The 22921-nt window shown below is 37.6% G+C and overlaps 1 protein-coding gene across 2 annotated transcripts in view; it reads left to right on the top strand.

Annotated features, from left to right (window-relative positions):
- Nucleotides 1-22921, top strand: part of pvrl2l (PVR cell adhesion molecule related 2 like) — a 197755-nt gene that overhangs the window by 54707 nt on the left and 120127 nt on the right. For both annotated transcript variants that reach the window (XM_048202846.1, XM_048202845.1), the window contains exon 2: nucleotides 21916-22025. In XM_048202846.1, coding sequence (XP_048058803.1) covers nucleotides 21916-22025 — 110 coding nt within the window. The remainder of the gene's footprint in view (nucleotides 1-21915; nucleotides 22026-22921) is intronic.

The following is a 22921-nucleotide window of genomic DNA, read 5'->3' as shown; positions in this document are numbered from 1 at the left end:
TGGAGCAGTCTTCACGAATTCTGACCCACTCATGGGAACACGTCTTACTGTAGCACATACAGGTGTCCGTTAATTGATTCCAGCGCACGGCCGACGCGCAGCCACTTGAGTCACGCGCAGATGATCGCACTTCATCCGAGAGCTTCAGCGCGCCTTGAATAATCTGCACGCATGCATACTCACTCGCCCCCATTACGCCCACGTCTTTTTAAACATCCCGAATCAGTCACGTTTACATCCACGCCTGTGACCCTCTCGTATTTGCTGTGGTGAGGTTTTCTATTATGCAGTTTTCCCGTAATGCGATTAACCTTTGATTCAGTGGGAGAAAGTCCCAGAAGACAGCATTGCTAATCCTTAACATATGAGTTTTGCTTCCCCCTCCCCCGATTTAATTCTCCCTGTTTAAAGGAAAAGTCAAACATAAAAAGCATGTTCTCACTCTTGTGACTTTTTTTCTTGTGAGGGGAAAAAAAAATTATTTTTAAAGCATATCCTGTCTCTTTTGTTAATATAATGAAAGTGAATGAGAACTAGGGCTGTCAGGCTTTAAAATGAGTAAAAAGAATCATAAAAGTGGTTTATATGATTTATAATCTGAAGTCATATGATAAATTTGTGAGGAACAGACGTTTGAGAGTCTGGCTTGTGAACAAAAGGTTTTTCTTTAGTCTTTTTTAAAAGAATAATTTGATCCAGTTCACAAAACTAATCTGAATGATTCATTCAGTGAATTGAAGGGATATGGTTCTCGAGTTCAACTCACTGAATCATTCACTTGGGATTTCACTCAAGGTGAAGATAACGAGTGAATAACAATCTGGTCTGTTTTAGAAGATTAGATTAGAAGAATAAAAGTAGTCCAAATGACTTAGTATGCCATATTTTTGTTTATTCCTGAAGCTGATTTAATTTATTTAATAAAAAAGTGATAGGCGTTATAAAAATCCAATCCATCTTTTCTGTCGTTCTGACTATTGTTCTGCCCATCTATCAATCTGCCTATTTGTCTTTCTATCTATCGTCCCTTTGTTCATTCTTTCGATTGGTCCATCCATTTGTTAATTCTATCCATCCATCCATCCATCCATCCATCGTTTGTCGTTCAGTTGTTCTATTCCATCTATCAATCTGCCTATTGGTCTTTCTATCTATCGTCCGTTTGTTCGGTCCATCCATCCGTCCGTCCATCCGTCCGTCCATCCATCCATCCATCCATCCATCCATCTTGTCGATATGACTATTGTTTTGTCTATCAGTCTGCCTATTTTGTCTTTCTAACTATCGTCTGTTCGTTCCATCCATCCATCCATCCATCCATCCATCGTTTCTGTCCATTCTGACTATTGTTCTGTCTATCAGTCTGCCTATTTGTCTTTCTATCGTCTGTTTGTTCCATCCATCCATCAATCTGTTGTTTCTATCGTTCTGACTATTGCCATCCATCCATCCATCCATCCATCCATCCATCCATCGTTTGTCGTTCTGTTGTTCTATCCATCTATCAGTCTGCCTATTGGTCTTTCTATCTATCGTCCGTTTGTTCGGTCCATCCATCCATCCATCCATCTTGTCGATCTGACTATTGTTTTGTCTATCAGTCTGCCTTTTTGTCTTTCTAACTATCGTCTGTTCGTTCCATCCATCCATCCATCCATCCATCCATCCATCGATCCATGACTATTGTTTTGTCTATCAGTCTGCCTGTTTGTCTTTCTATCTATCGTCTGTTCGTTCCATCCATCCATCCATCCATCCATCCATCCATCATTTCTGTCGTTCTGACTATTGTTCTGTCTATCAGTCTGCCTATTTGTCTTTCTATATCGTCTGTTCATTCCATCCATCCATCAATCTGTTGTTTCTATCGTTCTGACTATTGCCATCCATCCATCCATCCATCGTTTGTCGTTCTGTTGTTCTATCCATCTATCAATCTGCCTATTGGTCTTTCTATCTATCGTCCGTTTGTTCGGTCCATCCGTCCATCCATCCATCCATCCATCTTGTCGATATGACTATTGTTTTGTCTATCAGTCTGCCTTTTTGTCTTTCTAACTATCGTCTGTTCGTTCCATCCATCCATCCATCTTGTCGATATGACTATTGTTTTGTCTGTCAGTCTGCCTATTTGTCTTTCTATCTATCGTCTGTTCGTTCCATCCATCCATCCATCCATCCATCCATCCATCCATCGTTTCTGTCGTTCTGACTATTGTTCTGTCTATCAGTCTGCCTATTTGTCTTTCTATCTATCGTCTGTTCGTTCCATCCATCCATCAATCTGTTGTTTCTATCGTTCTGACTATTGCCATCCATCCATCCATCCATCCATCCATCCATCCATCCATCCATCCATCCATCCATCCATCCATCCATCCATCCATCCATCCATCCATCCATCCATCCATCCATCCATCCATCCATCCATCCATCCATCCATCCATCCATCCATCCATCCATCCATCCATATATATTAATTTTTGGCTGTGTTAATCCTTTAATCAAATTACTTCTCACTTCTGTAGTCTGAATCTACTTTGGAAATCTGGGAAATGCAGTCTTATCAGAAGGGGATTTGGAGGCGAACACACTGGTCTGGGGAATTTGCAGTTGGCAAGCTGTAATTATGGTGGCGGTGGCTTTTCTTTGTGGCCCTGACGTGTGGTAATATGGGAAAATCAATGCCTCGCTCCCTCTGTGGTGGGAATACGTTTGTCCAAACATGCACTCGCGCACATGCACACATTAGACACAGTCGGGCCCCGCAAAAGCGCGACGCCTCGCATTCTCCCTCGCTGCGTTTGTGTGGCTTGTTTACATGCTTGTAAGGTAATTGTACACTGTCGTTCCTTTTAGACAGAGCGTCGGGCAAACAACTTCACTAGTCCTGAATCAATTCTAACAAAGTGATCAGACCTGTGTCGGGCTAATGAGGAGAGAGAATTGATGACGGCAAGTAAATATGCTGTAACAATCTCTGTCTCTTTCCGTTTCTTTAAGTGCTCTCTCCTCCTCTCCGCTCTCACTCTCATTCTCCGTGTTCAGTGTTAGTGTAAGTGTACAACCGGAGGATAGAAAACTGCCTCTAATGGCACTCAAATGAGCCTGCCTGTCCAGCGCCTCGAGGCCCCTGGCAATACCGCATCCAGCTGGCGGAATAATGGAAGGAAGTGCAGCGTTCACGTACGTGTGCCCACCTGCAGACTGTTCATATTGCTTTCTCTCATGTCTTTGTTCTCATTTTCTTCTTTGTCATGTAGATGAGCTGTTTTTCCTTCACTTATCTCCACAATCAAACCTTCGTTTTTAGAAATGCACCTACACTCTTAAAAATAAAGGTTCTTTATTGGCATCAACGGTTCCAGGAAGAACCTTCAACATCCATGGAATCTTTCCATTGCAAAAATGCATCTTTATAATGGAAAAAGGTTCACATTTCACATTAAAACAAAGTGGTTCTGTTAAGAGTTTAAAAAAAAAATCACTGAAAGGTTTTTTTGGGGAAGTGAAAATGGTTCTTCAATGGCATCACTGTGAAAACTTCCTTTTGGAATCTTTATATTTAAGAGTGTATATTCTTGCCAATATCAATCAGCTAGTATTTTCATGATATTCAAAATCTACACTATATAAATCAGTAATTTAATATGCTACAAGGGAAGCTAGGCTTCATACGGTATGAAAGATGGGGAAATCATGCATAATTAGTTTATTATGCATTACAAAGTAGCATTTGTAGAGGTTGTTCAAACTTTTTTTCAAGTAATTTACTTTACTGGCTCATTTTTATGCATGAACGCTTACAGCTTTGGGATCTGCTATCGTTATGTGCTTACAGCCACTCAATCTAACGTGCTCTCTTAAGGGAAAAGAGCTCTTCAGCGCGTCCTGTTTCTATGGATAGTGCTCTTAAAGGGTTAAAGACCCCGTGAAATCTAATTTTGAGTTTTTCTGACTTGTTGTCCATGTCTGATGGCGTCAAAGTCATCTATATGCTAGTATTATCCTAAAAGGGGACTAAATTTGCATTTAATATATTTAAAATGTCTTTCTCTTCCAGGAAAATGGATGGAATAGAAATAGAAAGTTAGCAAAACAAGAAATAAGCCAAGTTGGCGAAGCATCCGCAATGAAACAAAATGAAAAGTTTCGTCACACCTACAAGTGTGTTTGGATATATTTATTTATTAATTTCATTATTTTTTAACAATAATGCAAACACACTTTCATGGTTGGTAGATTCTCACAAATCACTATATCCAATGTGGTAATGATATATTGTGCATCTCTAATCCTTTTGACTGAATACCTGCTCTCATTCTCGACTCTTCTTCTTTCTTCCCTTCTCCCCTGGCATTCTCTTTCTCTCATTCGCAGTTTTCTCTCCTCCACCTGTTCACCTTTTGCAGATTGGCTCTCTCCCTCACCTCTGCATCAGTTTTCTCTCACTCTCTTCTCATTTCACCTGCATCTTTATTCTTTTATTATCTTTCCCTTCTGCTCTCATGCCCTGCAATTTCTCTATCTCGGTTCCGATCTCCCTGTTCCACCTCTTTTACCTCGTTCTTTAGCTCCCTTGCCATCTCCTGCTGCTCCTCTCTCTCTTTCTTTTCAGTCTGTTCCCACCCCCCCTCCCCATATTCTACAACCTCATTTCATTGCCAAATGTTATTTATCTGTCTTTTTGGTTTATTCATACCTTTCTTTGCATCTTTCCCATCTCCTCCTTGCTCTTCTCAGCCACCCATTTCAAATCTTTCTTGGCACTTCCATGTCCTAATGGCAGAATTTCAGGAAGACTTCCATGAACATGTCCTTGCAGGATCCAAAATTAAATGTTTTTCTACCTACCAATTAGAGATGCACAGTTAATCTAATTTCTAATCGCGATTACGAATTCCACAATTTTGTAATCATTCAAAGGCACGATTACAAAGTAAATATCCACTTACATTATTCTGCGTGCTTAAGAGGTGTGTTTAGAGCATGTTACCCAGCCAAGGTCTAACCCAGCCAGGGTTAACAAAACCTGAGCAACTGCTACTCAAAACTAGCCCAATCGCGTTCCAGGGTGTAAAATCCGCGTTTTTGGCGGGGTTCTGCTTGTAAAATTTGCATTCCAGGGGCTAAATATCATGTTATTTGGGGTTGCTTCAACCCACAGACATGAAAAACAACAATGCGGCAACAGTGTAAAAGTAGCCCAGTTTCCTCTGACTTGGCAACACTTAACCCGGCACAAAAGGAACTACCACTGACGTAAGTGTATGCTGATTGGCACCAGCACCCGTCATTTTTAAAAAGCAGTGTACACAGCCTATATATTTATTCCACAAACAAACTCTACAAACATGGAAAACAGTGATGTGATAGATGGACACCTCAACCTTACGCTAAGGAGAAAATCCAGCACGACTTTGACTGGACCGAGCGAAACATGTATTTCTGCTCAGCTGGCGACATTGGATATCAACCACATGGCAAAAGCTAATACTTTTTCATATACTGTCTACTTTCTTTGTATAACAGTTCTATCTAATAACATATTAGACAGGACTGTTAAACAGATCGTAAACTAATGAAGACGGAGAATGTGAAAGAATCAGGCTCTGGCTGAGCTGTTCTCAGCGCCTTAAAAATAAACGTCTTTACAACAAGCGCAGTTTACGTCACTTCAGAGTTCCTACTGTCGGTGCAAATGCAACAAGGAAAATGGCCCTAGGGGAACATTTAGTTCTTGGGGAACCACCTTATAACTAAGTTCCTAGTGCGAAAGGCCCTATTATTATTACATGCATATGTTTACTTTTTTTTATTTAAAGAAGTAACCAAACCAATGAATAGTTGACATTCGCGGCTTAATGCTATAAAAAAGCAATAATTTATTTTTTTATTTTTACATTATATATTGCATGCATTTACTTCAAACAGTGGTATAAAGCTATTCAAAACATCATTCAATGTAATTGTGATAATCGTAATTAATAATCGCAATTACAATTTCAAGGGAATAATCGACAATTATGATTTTTGTCATAATTGTGCAGCCCTACTACCAATTCACTTATTACTTATTTTATTATTTACTTATTTAATTATTGCAAATGTATTTTCTTATAGATATAAGTGCATATTTTTTGTGGATTTATTTTGTAGATTTAATTGTGCATATCTCTTACATCAGAGGCAGTCATATTATAATTTTTAACGATTCGACTTAAACCATGTAGCATCTTGCAGTTCCTAATAAAGTTACCAGCCAACTGGAAATAACATTTCATTTCGCAAAGCCAATTTTTACTCTCAGTCGGCATTTGGCAAATGGTCATTTTGGATCCTCTGAATAAAAAAAAATGTAATTGCTTGAAGAATCTTAATGATCCTTAAAACAGGCGTCATTGTCTTCTCTAAGTCTGTTGTACAATCTTTCCTCCTTTCTCCCTCCCGGCTCATCAGTTTCTCCTCCTCCTCCTCGGGTCAGGTGCTGGCAGCATAAATGTTGCCTGTCAATAATTTAATAAGAGAGGAGTGCCTGTCTCCCCCTCTTTCAAACAGCCATATCAATAATACATGGCTTACATGTAGAATAGGGTTGTGCAGCCAGCCCCTGCTTTTTGTGTGGAAAACAGCCGTGAGAATGTGTAAAATAAGTGGACGAATGCATGCACGCTCAATGAAAATAGAATAGGTGCATGAGGTTATGGGAAATAATTCATGTGGCGTGAGTGTAAAGACCGCATCTAGGGTTTGTTTATGTGTGCGTGACGGAGTGTTTGTGTGTGCAGCATGAGTACGTATAGGTCTCTATACGAGAGGGGCATTTATCATGTAGTAATAAAGACAGGAGGGCTTTTTGTCTCCATTTCAGGCGCTCTCACTTGGGGATGAAGAAATGGGCCCCTGCCGCACATGTGCACAAACACAGACAGACACACACACACACATATGAACACCATCTCCTGGGGAAAAAAGATGGGACCGTGACTGCTGTTGCTGCTGTTTCGTGGTCCTCGGGGAGGATGGCGAAACGCATGCCTATCTCACACATACACACACAAAAACAGCCATAATTTAGTGCACCCCAGACACTTCCAATAGACATACCCATAACCATTCAGTTTCATAACGTAACTCATACTTTAGCTTATTCACCTAAATAAATGCACTGCGGGAAAGACAGTTGGTGTAAACACAAACATATATGCCTGAAATAAATATTTTACTCTAAGTACTGTACACATATGCTTGCGTGTTGATAATCTAGTGTCAAAACAAGAAAACCTGATGAACTGAGCATTCTAAGGCAGCATAGACACAAAGGCTATATCATTCCCTTCTAGGATAACATCTTATGGCCAAAACTGAAGTATTGCATGTCCTTGCAGAAAAACACATCTTAAACCAGCCTAAAGGGTCTTTCACATTGAGCGTGGTTTAGCAACACGAATGTACCATGCAATGATGCTCTTATTGAAACAATAGATCCCTATGGAGCCATTCACACCATGTGTGATCAATCATGGCATGACTAAGTGATTTATTTATTTATTTATTTTTTTGACCAGTGTTTTGATTATTTTTATTTTTATTTTTTTTTCGTCGCCCCACAATGAAATGAGCCATCCAATTAGATTTGAGCTTTAGATCACATGCCTGGAGCCGCTGCTGTTACACAAAAGGGCGAGATAGGTGGAAAACCAGTTTAAACACCAAATAAAAGTATTCCGGAAGAGAGAAGAGAATGGATGTTGAGTTCTTGTTGTCTAATGGACACACACACATTCAATCGCTTCTACTTTCATTTATTTGAGTTCATATGCCTTCACTTATCAGCATCCATTTGATTTTCAAAGGAGATTTTCAAAAGTGTGCACATTTGGAGAAATATTGATTTATTCTCATTTTTAATTCATACTTCTTTATACAGAATAGCATTTCTGCTCATTTTGCACTAAATTATGTGATCTGATGAGCTGAAAACAGCATTCAGAGTACCGTGTGTCTGTTTTTTTTTCTGGTCAGAAAGCGCTCATTTGCTTTTAAATCTGTCAGTCATATTACGTGGCCATAACTGCTGCCCTTCCAGATGATGACGTTCTGTACACTTCCTTACTCTGAGTTCAACACATAAACATCTGAGAGAAACATTTCTACAGAATAGACATGATTACGATGTAGTGTTTACTCCATTATAAAATGCTACATGTTACAAAAATGCTACAATAATGCATGTCTGGCCTATGTATAATTGAAATCCACTTTAGATCACAATCGGAAGTTATTGCAAGGTGATGGTTTAAAGTGGGTTTTGAGCAAAAACAGTAATAATCTCATAGATTGTTATGTATAGCTGCTGGCTAGATGTTAATTGTAGCTCTAATGCACCTGTTACCCAGCTGTGATTATATTTTATAATGTATTTGGTCAAAATAATTCTTGTAAGCATTATAGATAGTAAAAACCTACAAGATGCATACATAAGGAAAATTGCTTTCACTGTCTGTGCCACCTAGAGAATTCTTTTGACCAAATACATCATAAAATGTAAATAGTAAAAACCAACAAGATGCATATGTAAGGAAAATTGCATTATCTGTCTGCGCCACCTATCGTGCAGGCGTGAATTATCCAAAGGCAATCAATCGTTTTGCGTTCGGTGTGAAACCATCGCTTCACTTTACAGCATTGCGTTCAGTGTGAAAAGGCCTTAAGGTGGGTTGTTGGTCTCCCAACCTGCTTAGGCTGGTTTGTTGGATGGTTTTGAAGGGGTTTTGGGCGCTTTTTAGCTGGGAAAATGGCTAAACACAAGTTTGGTCTGGCTAGGAGACCTTAAACCAGTTAATATCAGCAATCCAGCTTAAGCTGGTTTAAGATATTTTTTTTCAGCTTGCATATCCTTCACAGATAAGGCAATCCTATTATGCACTGGAACAAACTAAGTAGAAAAAAAATCCAAGATGGTGGATGGCTTGAATTGTTGATTTATAAATATATTTCATTCAATACCAAAATGTGTCTAGGAAAACAGTTTAATCGATTAACATTTGACTATTTTAAGCTATATTTGTGCGCTATGAATTGTTTCCAGTTTTTTTGCCTGTAATTATTTGCTTATTAGAGTATTACAGTGTTAGTTTAGCAAAAATGCTTGTCAAACTCTTAGTCCCGCCCACTTTTTCAGTGGCATCGGTTCTGGAAGTATTTTTCCCTTTTTGTTTTCATATAGATTTTTGAGCCATGAATAAAACCAAACAGCGATGAGGTGAATCACAACATTACAAACAAACATTATGAAATCATACTTTTGTCGTTTTGTCTAAGACATTTTATTGAGTACTGGTTTTATTGAGGGAAAGAACTACAATCCCATGAAGCATTGCAAATGACAGAATTGAATTACAAAAACTGTTGTTTTAAAGATGTTGATACATATAGACCGACTTGTTTCCATTATCTGATTGGAGGAGATTCTTACAGAATCATGGGTAATGTAGTTTTTCCACCAGGAAATCCACTGTTAAGGTCGTTCACGCCATGTCGGAATTACCCTAAATGAGATTCTGACTTGTAAAAAGTGCTCTCGTCTTTGTAGAACTTATTACAACTTATAAAGTATTTTTGGATAGCTCCAACCACATGACCACATTCATTTGTTGATATGTTATGAAGGTAGTCACTTACAAATGTGGTTTCCTAAGTAGGCAGTAGACGGCTAGGCTACTAACTAGGCTTTGGAACCAAGCTGAAGCATAGAAAAACTGTATGAGCTGAGTTTCAAGCGAAAGGAGATGAGAGTGGCCAGGAGAACCCTGTGCCACTTAGCCGCTAGGAAACCTAATGGCACACTTCCTGTTTTAGAGAAAAGAGCTATCTTAGCAGGGTGAGGATGAAAGGAGAAAAGCTAACAAAAGATAAAAGAATGAACCATAAAGTGAAATGAAAGTGAAGTGAAAGTGAAAAGAATCAAAAAATTGAGATGCGGGAAGGAGATGCAGGTAGACGGGCATGAATAGAGGAACTATAGAGATGAAAGAGAGAGAAATATGGAGGGATGGTTGAGAGGAAGACACAAGGTGACCTTGAAAAAAGTGACGGGAGGAGGGAAAATAAAGATGCAGGAGATGTGATCAAGAAGGAGAAAAGATCTGCTTGATGTCTGAGAGGGAACACAGGGTGAGGCGAACAGCTTTAGGCTCTGTGTGCTCACTCCGAGCTAGTGTTTTATGTCTGGATGAGGGTGTGTCCCCTGGCGTACGTTTGACAGGGGGTGTGTGAGTGAAAGACACAGAAACAGAGTGGGTTTATAAAGGATAGAAGATTACTAGGTAGTGAGAGACAGCCGAGGGAGGGTGAGTCGGCGAAGGCATAAAGCTCCGTTAGATGGAATTTGTTTCACGAATTCACATTCAACAGAGTGAGAACTTCAGAGCTGTAAAGGATGGTCGAAATAAAGAGAATAAAAAGAAAAGTACCAGAGGGGGCGAAACGTGGAACGGAAACATATAAAGAGAGGTGAGCCGGGCCACCTTTACATAATTGCTCTCTGTGGCCATTTTGCTCCAATCACACAATCAGCAGAGCTAATGGATTCAGTGAGCTGGAGGTGTGTGTGCGATGATCGGCACATGCATTTAAGGTCTTCTTTATTATGGCATGGATACCATCGTCGTGCCTGCAGGGAACGCCGAGGTCGTGCGGTTCACGAGTGGGTACGCGTATATTTTCGCACCTGGATTATAACAAGCTCTACTCAATGCTTTCCCGTCACGGTCTGCCTTCAAACTCGAGCGCCTCCCTTTCTTCACCTCATGCCCTCGTCCCCTCTGCTTCCACAGTGACCTTTTCCACCTCCGGGCCATTCGGAGATTAAAGATTATAACTCGCCTTAGAACTATTGGAAAATAACTTGCAGTACTTATAGGAGACAGTATAGGTTCCAATTATTATTTTACATGTCCTTTCTAAAGAACTGTACTTGTTCATTTAAAGGTCATAGGTTTGGTTGAAGCATTGTTAGGAATCTTTTAAATCAGTCAGGTTACATAATTTTTAATTACACAGTGAAACTGTATTTACAGCTCATTGGTGGCTCTTTATTTATGCAAGAGTACCGTTTATGAAAGTAAATCCTCATTTGGCCTTTAGCTTTTGTACACTTGTTTATTTTATACAGTGTAAAAGTAAATGCATTTTTAATATGCTATTTAATTGCGTATAATTATTTTAAATGTGGAGGCTTTAATGTGAACTGTAAAAACTTCAAGTGCGTGAGACTGAGTGCAGTTTAGAGCCACACAGACAGACTTTTGATACTAGTTTTAGGTTCTTGTTTGTCACACATATGATTGAAATATTAGAATAGAAATGTTAAGGTTAATTATTTAAGGTACAGTGTGTCGATATGGCAGGTTTAGACTTTCAGTGTCACCTGCAGTGTGAATGTTGCATCACACTATTTAAAAAAAAAAAAAAACTTTTATTCAACAATAAAAATACTTTTATTCAACAATCCATTAAACTTGTCAAAATTGACAGTAAAGACATTTACACATATTCGTTAAAGGGTTAGTTCATCCAAAAATGAAAATTCTGGGTGCGCCAAAAAAACAAAATAACGACAACAATATCTAGTGATGGGCGATTTCAAAACACTGCTTCATGAAGCTTTACGAATCTTTTGTTTCGAATCAGTGGTGTATCAAACTGCCAAAGTCACACCCCCCCCCAGTGGTGAACTATTGAAATTTCGAAACACTTATGAAATAACGAAGCCTTGTTTACTGAAATCATGTGACTTTGGCAGTTTGATACATGCTCCGAAACACTGATTCAAAACAAAAGATTCGTAAAGCTTCATGAAGCAGTGTTTTGAAATCGCCCATCACTAGATATTGTTGAATAAAGTCGCTATTTTGTTTTTTTGGCGCACAAAAAGTATTCTTGTCGCTTCATAACAATAAGGTTGAACCACTGTAGTCACATGAACTGTTTTAAATATGTCTTTAGTAGCTTTATTGGCACTGAAAGTGTTAATTGTCTTGCTGGCAATGGAGGCCTCACTGAAACATTGGATTTTAAAAAATATCTTAATTTGTGTTCCGAAGATGAACGAAGGTCTTACGGGTGTAGAATGACATGAGGGCGAGTAATTAATGACAGAACTTTCATTTCTGGGTGAACTAACCCTTTAAATTCTGTTCTTTTGAACTTTCTATTCATCAAAGAATCCTGAAAAACAGTTTTGATTAAGCAGCTCAACTGTTTTCAACATTGATAATAATGAGAAATGTTTCTTGAGCACCAAATCAGCCTATTAGAATGATTTCTGAAGGATCATGTGACACTAAAGATTGGAGTAAAGATGCAGAAAATGTAGCTTTGCCATCACAGAAATAAATGACATTTTAAAATGTATTACAGTAGAAAAAGGGTATTTTAAAATGCAATAATATTTCGCAATATTACTGTTTTCACTGTATTTTTATAAAGTCAGCTTGGTGAGCATAAAATCTTTAAATACATGATTAAAGAATTAAAAATCTTACCGACCCCAAGTTTTTGAACAGTAGTTTACGTTCTAGAGAATCTGTTTGCAGTGATCCATGATTTATTCCACAAGCAAAGAAAGGCCAGTTTCAGGGGAGTTATTGGGGTAGAACTAGTTGTATAGGTCATTAATCATGTTTTTCAAAACTACTTTGTGTAAAACTTTTTAATGAGAAGAAAATTACAGTGTGCCTCTTTAAGGAATGTCTTATTTACCAGAGTCTTTTTAATAACTGAGAGACTTCATCCGAGTTTCAAACTCATAACGGTCACTCGGGCGGTGGGAAGAAACGCATTCCTGTGAGATTCTAAAAGCGTGCGCTGTGTGCCCTGGTGTCGCGCACTCACTGTGCTAATTATTTTCCAGTTGCTCTCCGTGGTCCAACGCCTCTGTTTGCGTCTTTGAGGCTTTCACACATACCCGCGTGGAACGGGCTCAAGGGCTAACGAGTTCTAGAAATACTGTTCACAATCGACCTTGGGGAAGCCGCTCGACCCACAGAAGTCGGCACGTCCCTGTCTCGCGTGCATGGCATCACGTCCCTCGTTTCAATACTGAGAAGGACGTCTGGTAGAAGAGTTGAGGCTGGCTGAGAGGAATGTAGATAAAGCTGTTGATAATGTGAGGATCATTACACAGCAGACTGATGTGTGTGTGTGTATGTGTGTATATATATATATATATATATATATATATATATATATATATATATATATATATATATATATATATATATATATTTTTTATATGTATATATATATAATTTTATATGTATATGTGTGTGTGTATACACAGTGGGTATGGAAAGTATTCAGACCCCCTTAAATTTTTCACTCTTTGTTATATTGCAGCCATTTGCTAAAATCATTTAAGTTCATTTTTTTTCCTCATTAATGGACACACAGCACCCCATATTGACAGAAAAACACAGAATTGTTGACATTTTTGCAGATTTATTAAAAAAGAAAAACCGAAATCTCACATGGTCCTAAGTATTCAGACCCTTTGCTCAGTATTTAGTAGAAGCACCCTTTTGATCTAATACAGCCATGAGTCTTTTGGGAAAGATGCAACAAGTTTTTCACACCTGGATTTGGGGATCCTCTGCCATTTCTCCTTGCAGATCCTCTCCATTTCTGTCAGGTTGGATGGTAAACGTTGGTGGACAGCCATTTTTAAGTCTCTCCAGAGATGCTCAATTGGGTTTAAGTCAGAGCTCTGGCTGGGCCATTCAAGAACAGTCACGGAATTGTTGTGAAGCCAGTCCTTCGTTATTTTAGCTGTGTGCTTAGGGTCATTGTCTTGTTGGAAGGTAAACCTTTGGCCCAGTCTGAGGTCCTGAGCACTCTGGAGAAGGTTTTCGTCCAGGATATCCCTCTACTTGGCCGCATTCATCTTTCCCTCGATTGCAACCAGTCGTCCTGTTCCTGCAGCTGAAAAACACCCCCACAGCATGATGCTGCCACCACCATGCTTCACTGTTGGGACTGTATTGGACAGGTGATGAGCAGTGCCTGGTTTTCTCCACACATACCGCTTAGAATTAAGGCCAAACAGTTCTATCTTGGTCTCATCAGACCAGAGAATCTTATTTCTCACCATCTTGGCAAACTCCATGCTGGCTTTCATGTGTCTTGCACTGAGGAGAGGCTTCCGTCGGGCCACTCTGCCATAAAGCCCCGACTGGTGGAGGGCTGCAGTGATGGTTGACTTTCTACAACTTTCTCCCATCTCCCGACTGCATCTCTGGAGCTCAGCCACAGTGATCTTTGGGTTCTTCTTTACCTCTCTCTAAGGCTCTTCTCCCCTGATAGCTCAGTTTGGCCGGACGGCCAGCTCTAGGAAGGGTTCTAGTCGTCCCAAACGTCTTCCATTTAAGGATTATGGAGGCCACTGTGCTCTTAGGAACCTTAAGTGCAGCAGAAATTTTTTTGTAACCTTGGCCAGATCTGTGCCTTGCCACAATTCTGTCTCTGAGCTCTTCAGGCAGTTCCTTTTGACCTCATGATTCTCATTTGCTCTGACATGCACTGTGAGCTGTAAGGTCTTATATAGACAGGTGTGTGGCTTTCCTAATCAAGTCCAATCAGTATAATCAAACACAGCTGGACTCAAATGAAGGTGTAGAACCATCTCAAGGATGATCAGAAGAAATGGACAGCACCTGAGTTAAATATATGAGTGTCACAGCAAAGGGTCTGAATACTTAGGACCATGTGATATTTCAGTTTTTCTTTTTTAATAAATCTGCAAAAATGTCAACAATTCTGTGTTTTTCTGTCAATACGGGGTGCTGTGTGTACATTGAGGAAAAAAAAATGAACTTAAATGATTTTAGCAAATGGCTGCAATATAACAAAGAGTGAAAAATTTAAGTGGGTCTGTGGTTTGGTAAATGCCTTTTTCTCCTTAAATGTGGTTAGTTTGTCATTCTTTAGTAAAGCGCCTGACTTGTGCATCGCGTGACTCATTTAGACAGAGAACAACATCCGTGAGAGGAAAATTTGAGGCTGAGTAGATAAAAATGTTTATAATAAAATTAGTATTTGAAAACAGGCTGAATAGATAAGTTCTTGAATATGTATTATGGCCTTGTCAGTTAATTTTTTTCTGTTACCAATGAAAAACGTTTTTTTCAAGGAAATAATGGTCTTTGCTCAAAATATGATGTGAAATAGTGAAAAGGACAATCTATTTATTTAGTTGGCTCAAACCTCCATTAGATTTGTGTGGAGTTTTCAAATGTTAAAATGAATACTTGACTTTCTTCTGGGGAACAGACAAAGAGAAATTCTGAAGGCTGTACTGGTCACTTCAATGGAAACTTTTAAACTTCAGTAAGGATGCAAAAGCACCATAAAAGCATTGTGTATATAATAGCCAGTACTACTCATACACTATCCACCTTTTCAATTTTTTACGTTAATGTGCTAGGCTTCTGGGTTCAGCTGCTTCCAGTTATTTTAGCTGTACAAAATTGTCCATAATGTTGGTATTTGGTAAAGTTTGACTACCATAGTATTTTTTGTCCCTTCTAAGGTAGTCAATGGGGACGAGGTCTGCTTGGTTACAAACATTCTTCCAAATATCTTCCTTTTTGTGTAAAGCAGAACAAAGAAATTTATACATTGTTTTTTTTTTTTTTTTTTTTGAACAAATTGAGGGTGAGTAAATGATGACAACATTTTAATTTTTGAGTGAACTATCCCTTTAATTTTTAGTTGTTTACCTATAACGGCAATATGAATCAGAAGACTTGCACATTCACAGGCAATTGCTTACTTCCATGATGAAAAATAAGGTCGATATCCCAAGTGTTCTGAAGTCATGCGATAACATTGTTAGGGGGACATATCAAAATGTATTTTGATTAGTCACTGACAATCTTCCCCTGCAGACAGCCATTAAACTCTGTGACTGGATTGAATCAGTGAACTTGAAGTGGATTAGTCTGATTCATGAATGAATCATTCACAGCCATTTTCTGAACTGAATCAATTGATTCAGTGAAAAGATCAGAGTCAAAAACAGGGTTGGCGCTAAACCCTGAATATCCTGCCCCCTCAGTCAAGAAAATGGATATTAATGATGAAACAGTCCATTTCTCACTATTTTAAAGCTATTATATGGCTTCAGAAGACTTGAAATATAATGCACGAGTCATATGAACAGTTTGACGATTCTTTTTGCTTTTTGAAGTTTCAAAACTTCAGTCCTATATTCAGTCCTACACATATTGGTTGCTTTTTTTCGTGCAGTTACAATTGATCAAATCCTCCACTGAGGGAAGAAAGTTGTACGGAATGGCTTGAGGGCGAGTAAATAGTGACAGAAAGACAGAATTTTAATTACTGGTGGAACTAATCCTTTAGAGTTACATCTAAATAGATATCTAAAATTAAACATTTATGCATTCAGAGCCATCCCTGCGGTGCATATATATGAATATATTAATGACTCTGAGGTGAATATCACACGTTATTTAACATAAGCACCGATGTGCTTTGCATTGAGTACATAAAGCAATAGTATGTGCTTTTGGTAAATTGCTTCTGCCCCTTAAATGTGTTTGTGTTTTATTGAAGAGCCTGTTGCGGCCCTACTCTGGTTCGTTTGTCATCCTTAAGTAAAGCATATCAGCAGTGTGCAGACACCCCGACTGTTTCGGAGGTATTAAAACCAGTGCAAATAGTAGATCAGCACAGGAATATGAGCAGAAAACACTTGAACACAAAGGGAGGGGGTGTAAAGCATGCTGGGTATGCATGCAAATGAGACAGATATTTGATCCATGTTGGTTCTTTACTTTATTGTTCTCATTTTTTCCTTCTTTTTGAACCCATGGCGTTCTTTCATTGACCCTATGAAAAACGAATGACTAAAACATCGTACAACTACATTCCACCCGATGGCTCATTTGTTGATGTGTACGGAGGAAGAGGGAGAGAGGGAAATAGAGTTATGAGCCAAAGATAGAAGAAAACAAAAGAGGAGTGGAGCTGAGCGAGAGAGAGGTAAAGAGAGCGAGGTGAGTGAATAAATGCTGTGTGTTTCTGTTTCTTATACTGCGGAGCTGGTCTGACAGGCCATTGTGTACCTTCAGGGGGAATTCTGCTACAGTGAGTCACACGCAGCTCCTTGTATAATGAAAACACACACTTCCTGACATTAGAGTCCTGGATACGGACATGCACTGAGCGCACTGTGATATGTGCTCGCATACCTCTTTCCTTGTATGAATGGCATGTTAATTGGAACTTAAATGTAAATACCTAGAACAAATGCTTAGTCAAAGATTATTTGCCCAATACAAATAACGATACAGCAGCGAAATAAAATTGGAAGCTTTAGTAAAATAGTAATAGTAATAGTAAAAAAAACTAAAAGGAAATTGGCTTCTATGACAGAAGATGTTACTTAAAATTGTCTTATAATATTATACTAAAATTTTCATGTAAATCTTTAAAATCTCTGTATATAGAAACTGTCAAGAGACATAAATTGTGTTACACAACCATACGAAAACATTTACATACACTACCAAAGCTGTTCAGAAGTTTGGGGTCAGTAAGATTTTTTTTAAATGTTTTTGAAAAAAGTCTCTTATGCTTATGCTTAAAATATTTTCTATCTTAATATACACTCTTAAAAATAATGATGAAAAATGGTGATGCCATAGAAAAACCATTTTTGGCTCCCCAAAGAACTTTACAGTCAACAATTGTTAAAAGAACTATTTTAATCATCTAAAGAACATTTTTCCACTATAAAGTAGAAACTTTTTGTTCAATGGAAAGGTTCAATGGATGTTAAAGGGTTTTCATAGAATCATAGATGCCAGTAAAGTGTAAGTGTATTTTAATATGTAATTTATTCCTGTGAAGTTAAACTGTAGCATTAAGCATGTAAGTAGCACATTAAGCATGCAAGCTTAATTTTAAGCATCAATACTCCAGTCTTCAGAGTCGCATGATCCTTAAATCATTCTAATATGCTGATTTGCTGCTCAAGAAACATTTCTTTTGTTTCATTTCATTTATTTGAAATATAAATTATTTGTAGGGTTAGGCTTATTATTTGCAGTGCACTGTTGTTGTATGTACTATGGCCTGAATCATACTACACAAGCAATGTTGGGGAAAGTTGCCTTTAAAAGTAATGCATTACAATATTGCATTACTCCCTAAAAAAGTAACTAATTGCATTACTTAGTTACTTTTTATGGAAAGTAACTAAGTAATACATACAGTAATACATTATTTTTGTGTTGCTTTTTTCACCTGGGCTGTTTTTTTTTTTTTAATAACAACAAAAAATTACATTTTTGGCAAATGTAAAGCTTCAGGCTGATCACAAATACAATGTTTATCTAAATGTTTGCTTATTAGTATGGTTGAATTGGATCATCGAAGGTCAGCAGCAAAGACATTGGTTAATAAAGTGAGATTAAATACATAAAGTATGTTTGTGTTGTTTAACATATTTAAATATTGCAGGTTTGCGTAATATACGAGATTGCGTTTCACTGTTTTTATTCATTTTTGAAATCTATTTTTGTGCAAGTGAGATGAGTAAATGTTCACATTTAGTCAGTAATCATCATGTTTACACAGCACACATAACACCTCTGCACTTACTCACGATTCTCTCAACATAAGGACAGGAGAGGAGTCAGTCAATACATGGGGAAAACCAACTTCTGTTACTTGTTTGAAAAAGTAACTCAGATATTTTGTTGTAAATTTGAAAAGTAATATGTTACTTTACTAGTTACTTGAAAAAAGTAATCTGATTATGTAACTCAAGTTATTTGTAATGCGTAACTACTTTTAGTACTTTTGTGCGCTGTGTTCTGCAAATGTGGCACTGAATTCTCAGCCTTGCCACAAGGGCTGCTATAATGGACATTAACATAATGCTGCTTTATGGCTGTTTTTCTGCATTGTTGTCTTTGTGTAAAATTTGTATCTGGTCTAATATGCGTTCTTGGATTATTGTGACAGATATAAACATCATTAGAATGCTTAATGGGGCGTATATGGAATTGCCTTCAAGTGTCTGTGCCATTAAGCCACATTTATGTGATGCAATTCAGGTAAATCAGCTACATAAACATGCCAATTTAACTAACTTGAAGCCATTCAGCAAAATTTTCTTTAAACTGTTGCACTGCGATAGCAGTACTTGACTTGAAATAAAAAACTGATTATAGAAGAAGACAGTTTTTGCTAATTGATGCTTTAGCACCCCATGTGGCGTACTTAATTTGCGATATAAATTGTGTTTGGACACAATCATGCGTCACAGTCATTGAGCCTAAGGGTTTTTTAATACAGACGCATTACAGTACAGTACAAGTATTTGGCATCTTCAGTCAGTGTGCCATATACCTTTCAGTCAGTGTTAGGTAACGTCTGATTTATAGGAGGTTTGCAAACTTGAGGTCAAATCGATTTAATGCCTTTGTGGAACATAAACCGAGTTGGATGTTTTCAATGTGGTGAAGGGGGTGTAGCATGAGGGGAGATTGCGTTTGCATTTGAAAGTATGCGTTTCTATAACCGAATCAAGCTCTGTTTATGTATTATTTTATGTGGCCGCAACCCTATATTTGATAGCTTTCATCCTCTCTGGGGTACATGCAATTTGAGGCCTGTCTTTAGAGTGTTTGACTGCACTGATGTTTCTGTAGGTTGGCAGGTCCAGCTGCTTTGTGAATGTGTGTGTGTTTGTGAGCACTGAGCCATTCCTTATTCCATCAGTATATATGGAGCAGCTCTCATGCTGTTCGCTGGCCTTTGACTCCTGGAGCTCTGAGCTGGAGGTCTCTCGCTTCTGTCTCCGCAGGAGTTCGCTAGAGTCTGCGGACTACTCGAGTCAAAACACGGGTTGTTTATTTTAACCTGCCTTTGTATACGGCCAGGTGAGAAAACGCGAAAGCGAAAAGAAAGCTAGTGCGTTTTGAAAAACTTGAACTTTGCAATCTTCCATAAGTGAATGCTGTGCCAACACAAAGATCACCATCTGGGATCACGGCCACCGGGTCAAAATGTTCAAATGCAGAAGGAAAGTGCTTTGAAAGTGCTATGATTGGCACTGTAATGCAGTGTCAGTTTACCATCAGTTTGAGGCAGACTGCAGAACAACGCATATCGGGTTATAGAATCACAGGTTTGTTTTTGTAGCACTAATACATGTGCAATTATTTTCTTTTATAGGCTTTAACCTCCTATTATAAAGTTTTGATGACTTGACACTTATGTTCAAGGACACATTTTTTTTTAAAAGCAGCATAAACGGTATTTTAATGATGAATTTTAATTATTTACGCACTTAATTACTTACAAGTCAAGTGTGTAATGTAATTTTCAGTTTGTAGAATCCATCTGTTATTTGCTGAGAGATGTTAGTCGGTGATGCTGAGAAAGTTAAGACTAATTATATTGCACACAAGCAAAAAACAATTAAAATTCTGTTCATATTAATATGAGGCCTTTGAACATATAATTGAGATCTAAATTGTTTTCTTTCCAAAAAATGAGAACGTTAGCTATGGGTGTGTATATATAAAGTAAAAACTTTAAAATGAACCTGGATCAAATGACTTACTTTATTAAGTCGTTCCCCACCATTGACGGAATTTTCCGTCAATCCATGTTTTCACTGTTACATGGTAGGGGGGGCGCTATTATGCATTTTCTGAACTAGTGCAGAATCTCTGGATCAAAACACAGGTGAAGAACAAGCAGAAACAAGAGATAGAAGCATTGCTTATGCACATGTAAAACAACGCGGTCATCAAACATTAAACAGGATATAAATCAAAACTGCCTAACGTTACCGAATGAAATGTCGACCCAGGAAGAGGTATAGGACTGTGAAGCTTTGCGGATGTTGATGGACTCCATTTACTCCATATGTGTTTTGATCATCTTCCTAAATCTCATTGGGACATAGTCTTTGACAAAAATGTGATTTTCTCAGCTTTTTGTTTAAAATTATTGTGTTTTTTTTTTTTTTTTTCATGAAACCTACCCACATTTAATTGTTGATTAAGAATACATGAAGCTTTGAAAAAGAATATGTAATATACTCTTAAAAGTAAAGGTTCTTTATTGGCTTCTATAGAAGAACTTTTAACATCCATGGAATCTTTCCATTGAACAAAAGGTTCTTTATTATGGAAAAAAGTGCTTCAGATTATTAAAAGAACCATTTATTTCTAAGAAAATTTTAAGATCTTTTCATTTGCAGGTTCTTTTGAGGAACCTAAAATGCATTATCTTTGTCATTGCTGAAAAGATCTCTTTTTGGAACTTTTATTTTAAAAGTGTTCATGTTCCTTGTGTTATTATTCATTAGTGCACATTATTCCAAAGAAAAGTCTGGTTATTGATGGATAAAATCAAGCTCAACCCTACTTTTTGTTTATTGAATATTTTGTTTCAGAATGCATTGCATTATGGAAGTAAAATGCTCTGAACGTTTCAAATTGACTTTTATAATGCTTCTCATCCAGATGCATTTGTTCAAGCGAGCTCTGATCCATATCCGTGATTGTGTAGATTGATGCTGTGATGATGAGATGGCTCAAAGTTTTTTTTTTTTTTTCTTTAATTATGGGCAATCAAAGCAGGATAAGTCTCATGCTGAGACTGTCTGCACATTTAGTCGATAGATATGAAGCCACTGAGCTCTAATCAGTCTGAGACTGCACTTTTTCCCGGAGGAAGCTCAGGCCCAGGAATATAACAGTCACTTTGGTGTGTTTCATATTAGCCTGATGTCTGGGTTTCATTTTCATAAATTTAATGTAGGCTACGACACTGGAACGTTCTAATGTTTCGCTCTTTCCTCTTTTGCAGTGGTCTGGAGTCAGCGTGTTCGAGTGGAATATGAGGTCACTGCGTATCCAAATAGCTCTGTCAATCTGCGCTGTGAGTTCATCAACAGCGGAAACACCAAACTCACACAGGTGAGACAAGATGTGTTTGATTAGTTCCAAGGGTCAGAAATTAGGTATTTGATGTCCTCGCCATATATACAGGGTAAATTCAGGTAAATTGGGATATTTTTTGCCATTGAGATGACTGGGAAAAATTTGCAAATTATCCTGAACTATTCTTTTTTTACACACACACACATGCACACACAGGTTTGTTTTTGAGAATTGTGGGGATATTCCATGGGCCGTATTTTCTATCACCCTACACCTCTACACCTAAACCTACCCATCACAGAAAACTGTGCACATTTTTACTCTCTCACAAAAACTAACTCTTAACTCTTTTGAAGAAATTTTTAACAAAGTTAAACCAAATATAGTTTGAGTTTTTAGCAAAAATAAATTGTAAAAACCTGATATAGTTATACCATAAATTTTCTCGCCATTAAAATAACCACAGAAGCTGGAATGGTGTTAAAAAGCAAACATGCAAACAAACAAAAAACCTAATTTAGTATGATTTATATACAGTCAATATTGTTATTGTTAGTTTATTTGTGCATTAAATTTATTAAAAGTGACAGTAAGGTTATTCATAATGTTACAAACATGTTCTAATTCAAATAATTGCTGATATATATGTGTGTGTGTGTGTGTGTGTGTGTATATATATATATATATATATATATATATATATATATATATATATATATATATATATATATATATATATATATATATATATATATATATATATATATATATATATATATATATATATATATATATACATATGCTATCAGTTTTCAATAAAATCCATGTCTGCCTGCTTGATATACCTTGGTGCACATTTCAATATGCAGAATTCACAACAACATTATTCAGTGCATACGTGAATATTAATTATTGGCAATCCATAAAACACC

Source organism: Megalobrama amblycephala, linkage group LG9 (assembly GCF_018812025.1).
Source record: "Megalobrama amblycephala isolate DHTTF-2021 linkage group LG9, ASM1881202v1, whole genome shotgun sequence".
NCBI lineage: Eukaryota > Metazoa > Chordata > Actinopteri > Cypriniformes > Xenocyprididae > Megalobrama > Megalobrama amblycephala.
Note: the sequence above shows the minus strand (reverse complement) of the source record. Positions and strands in the feature narration are given on the sequence as shown.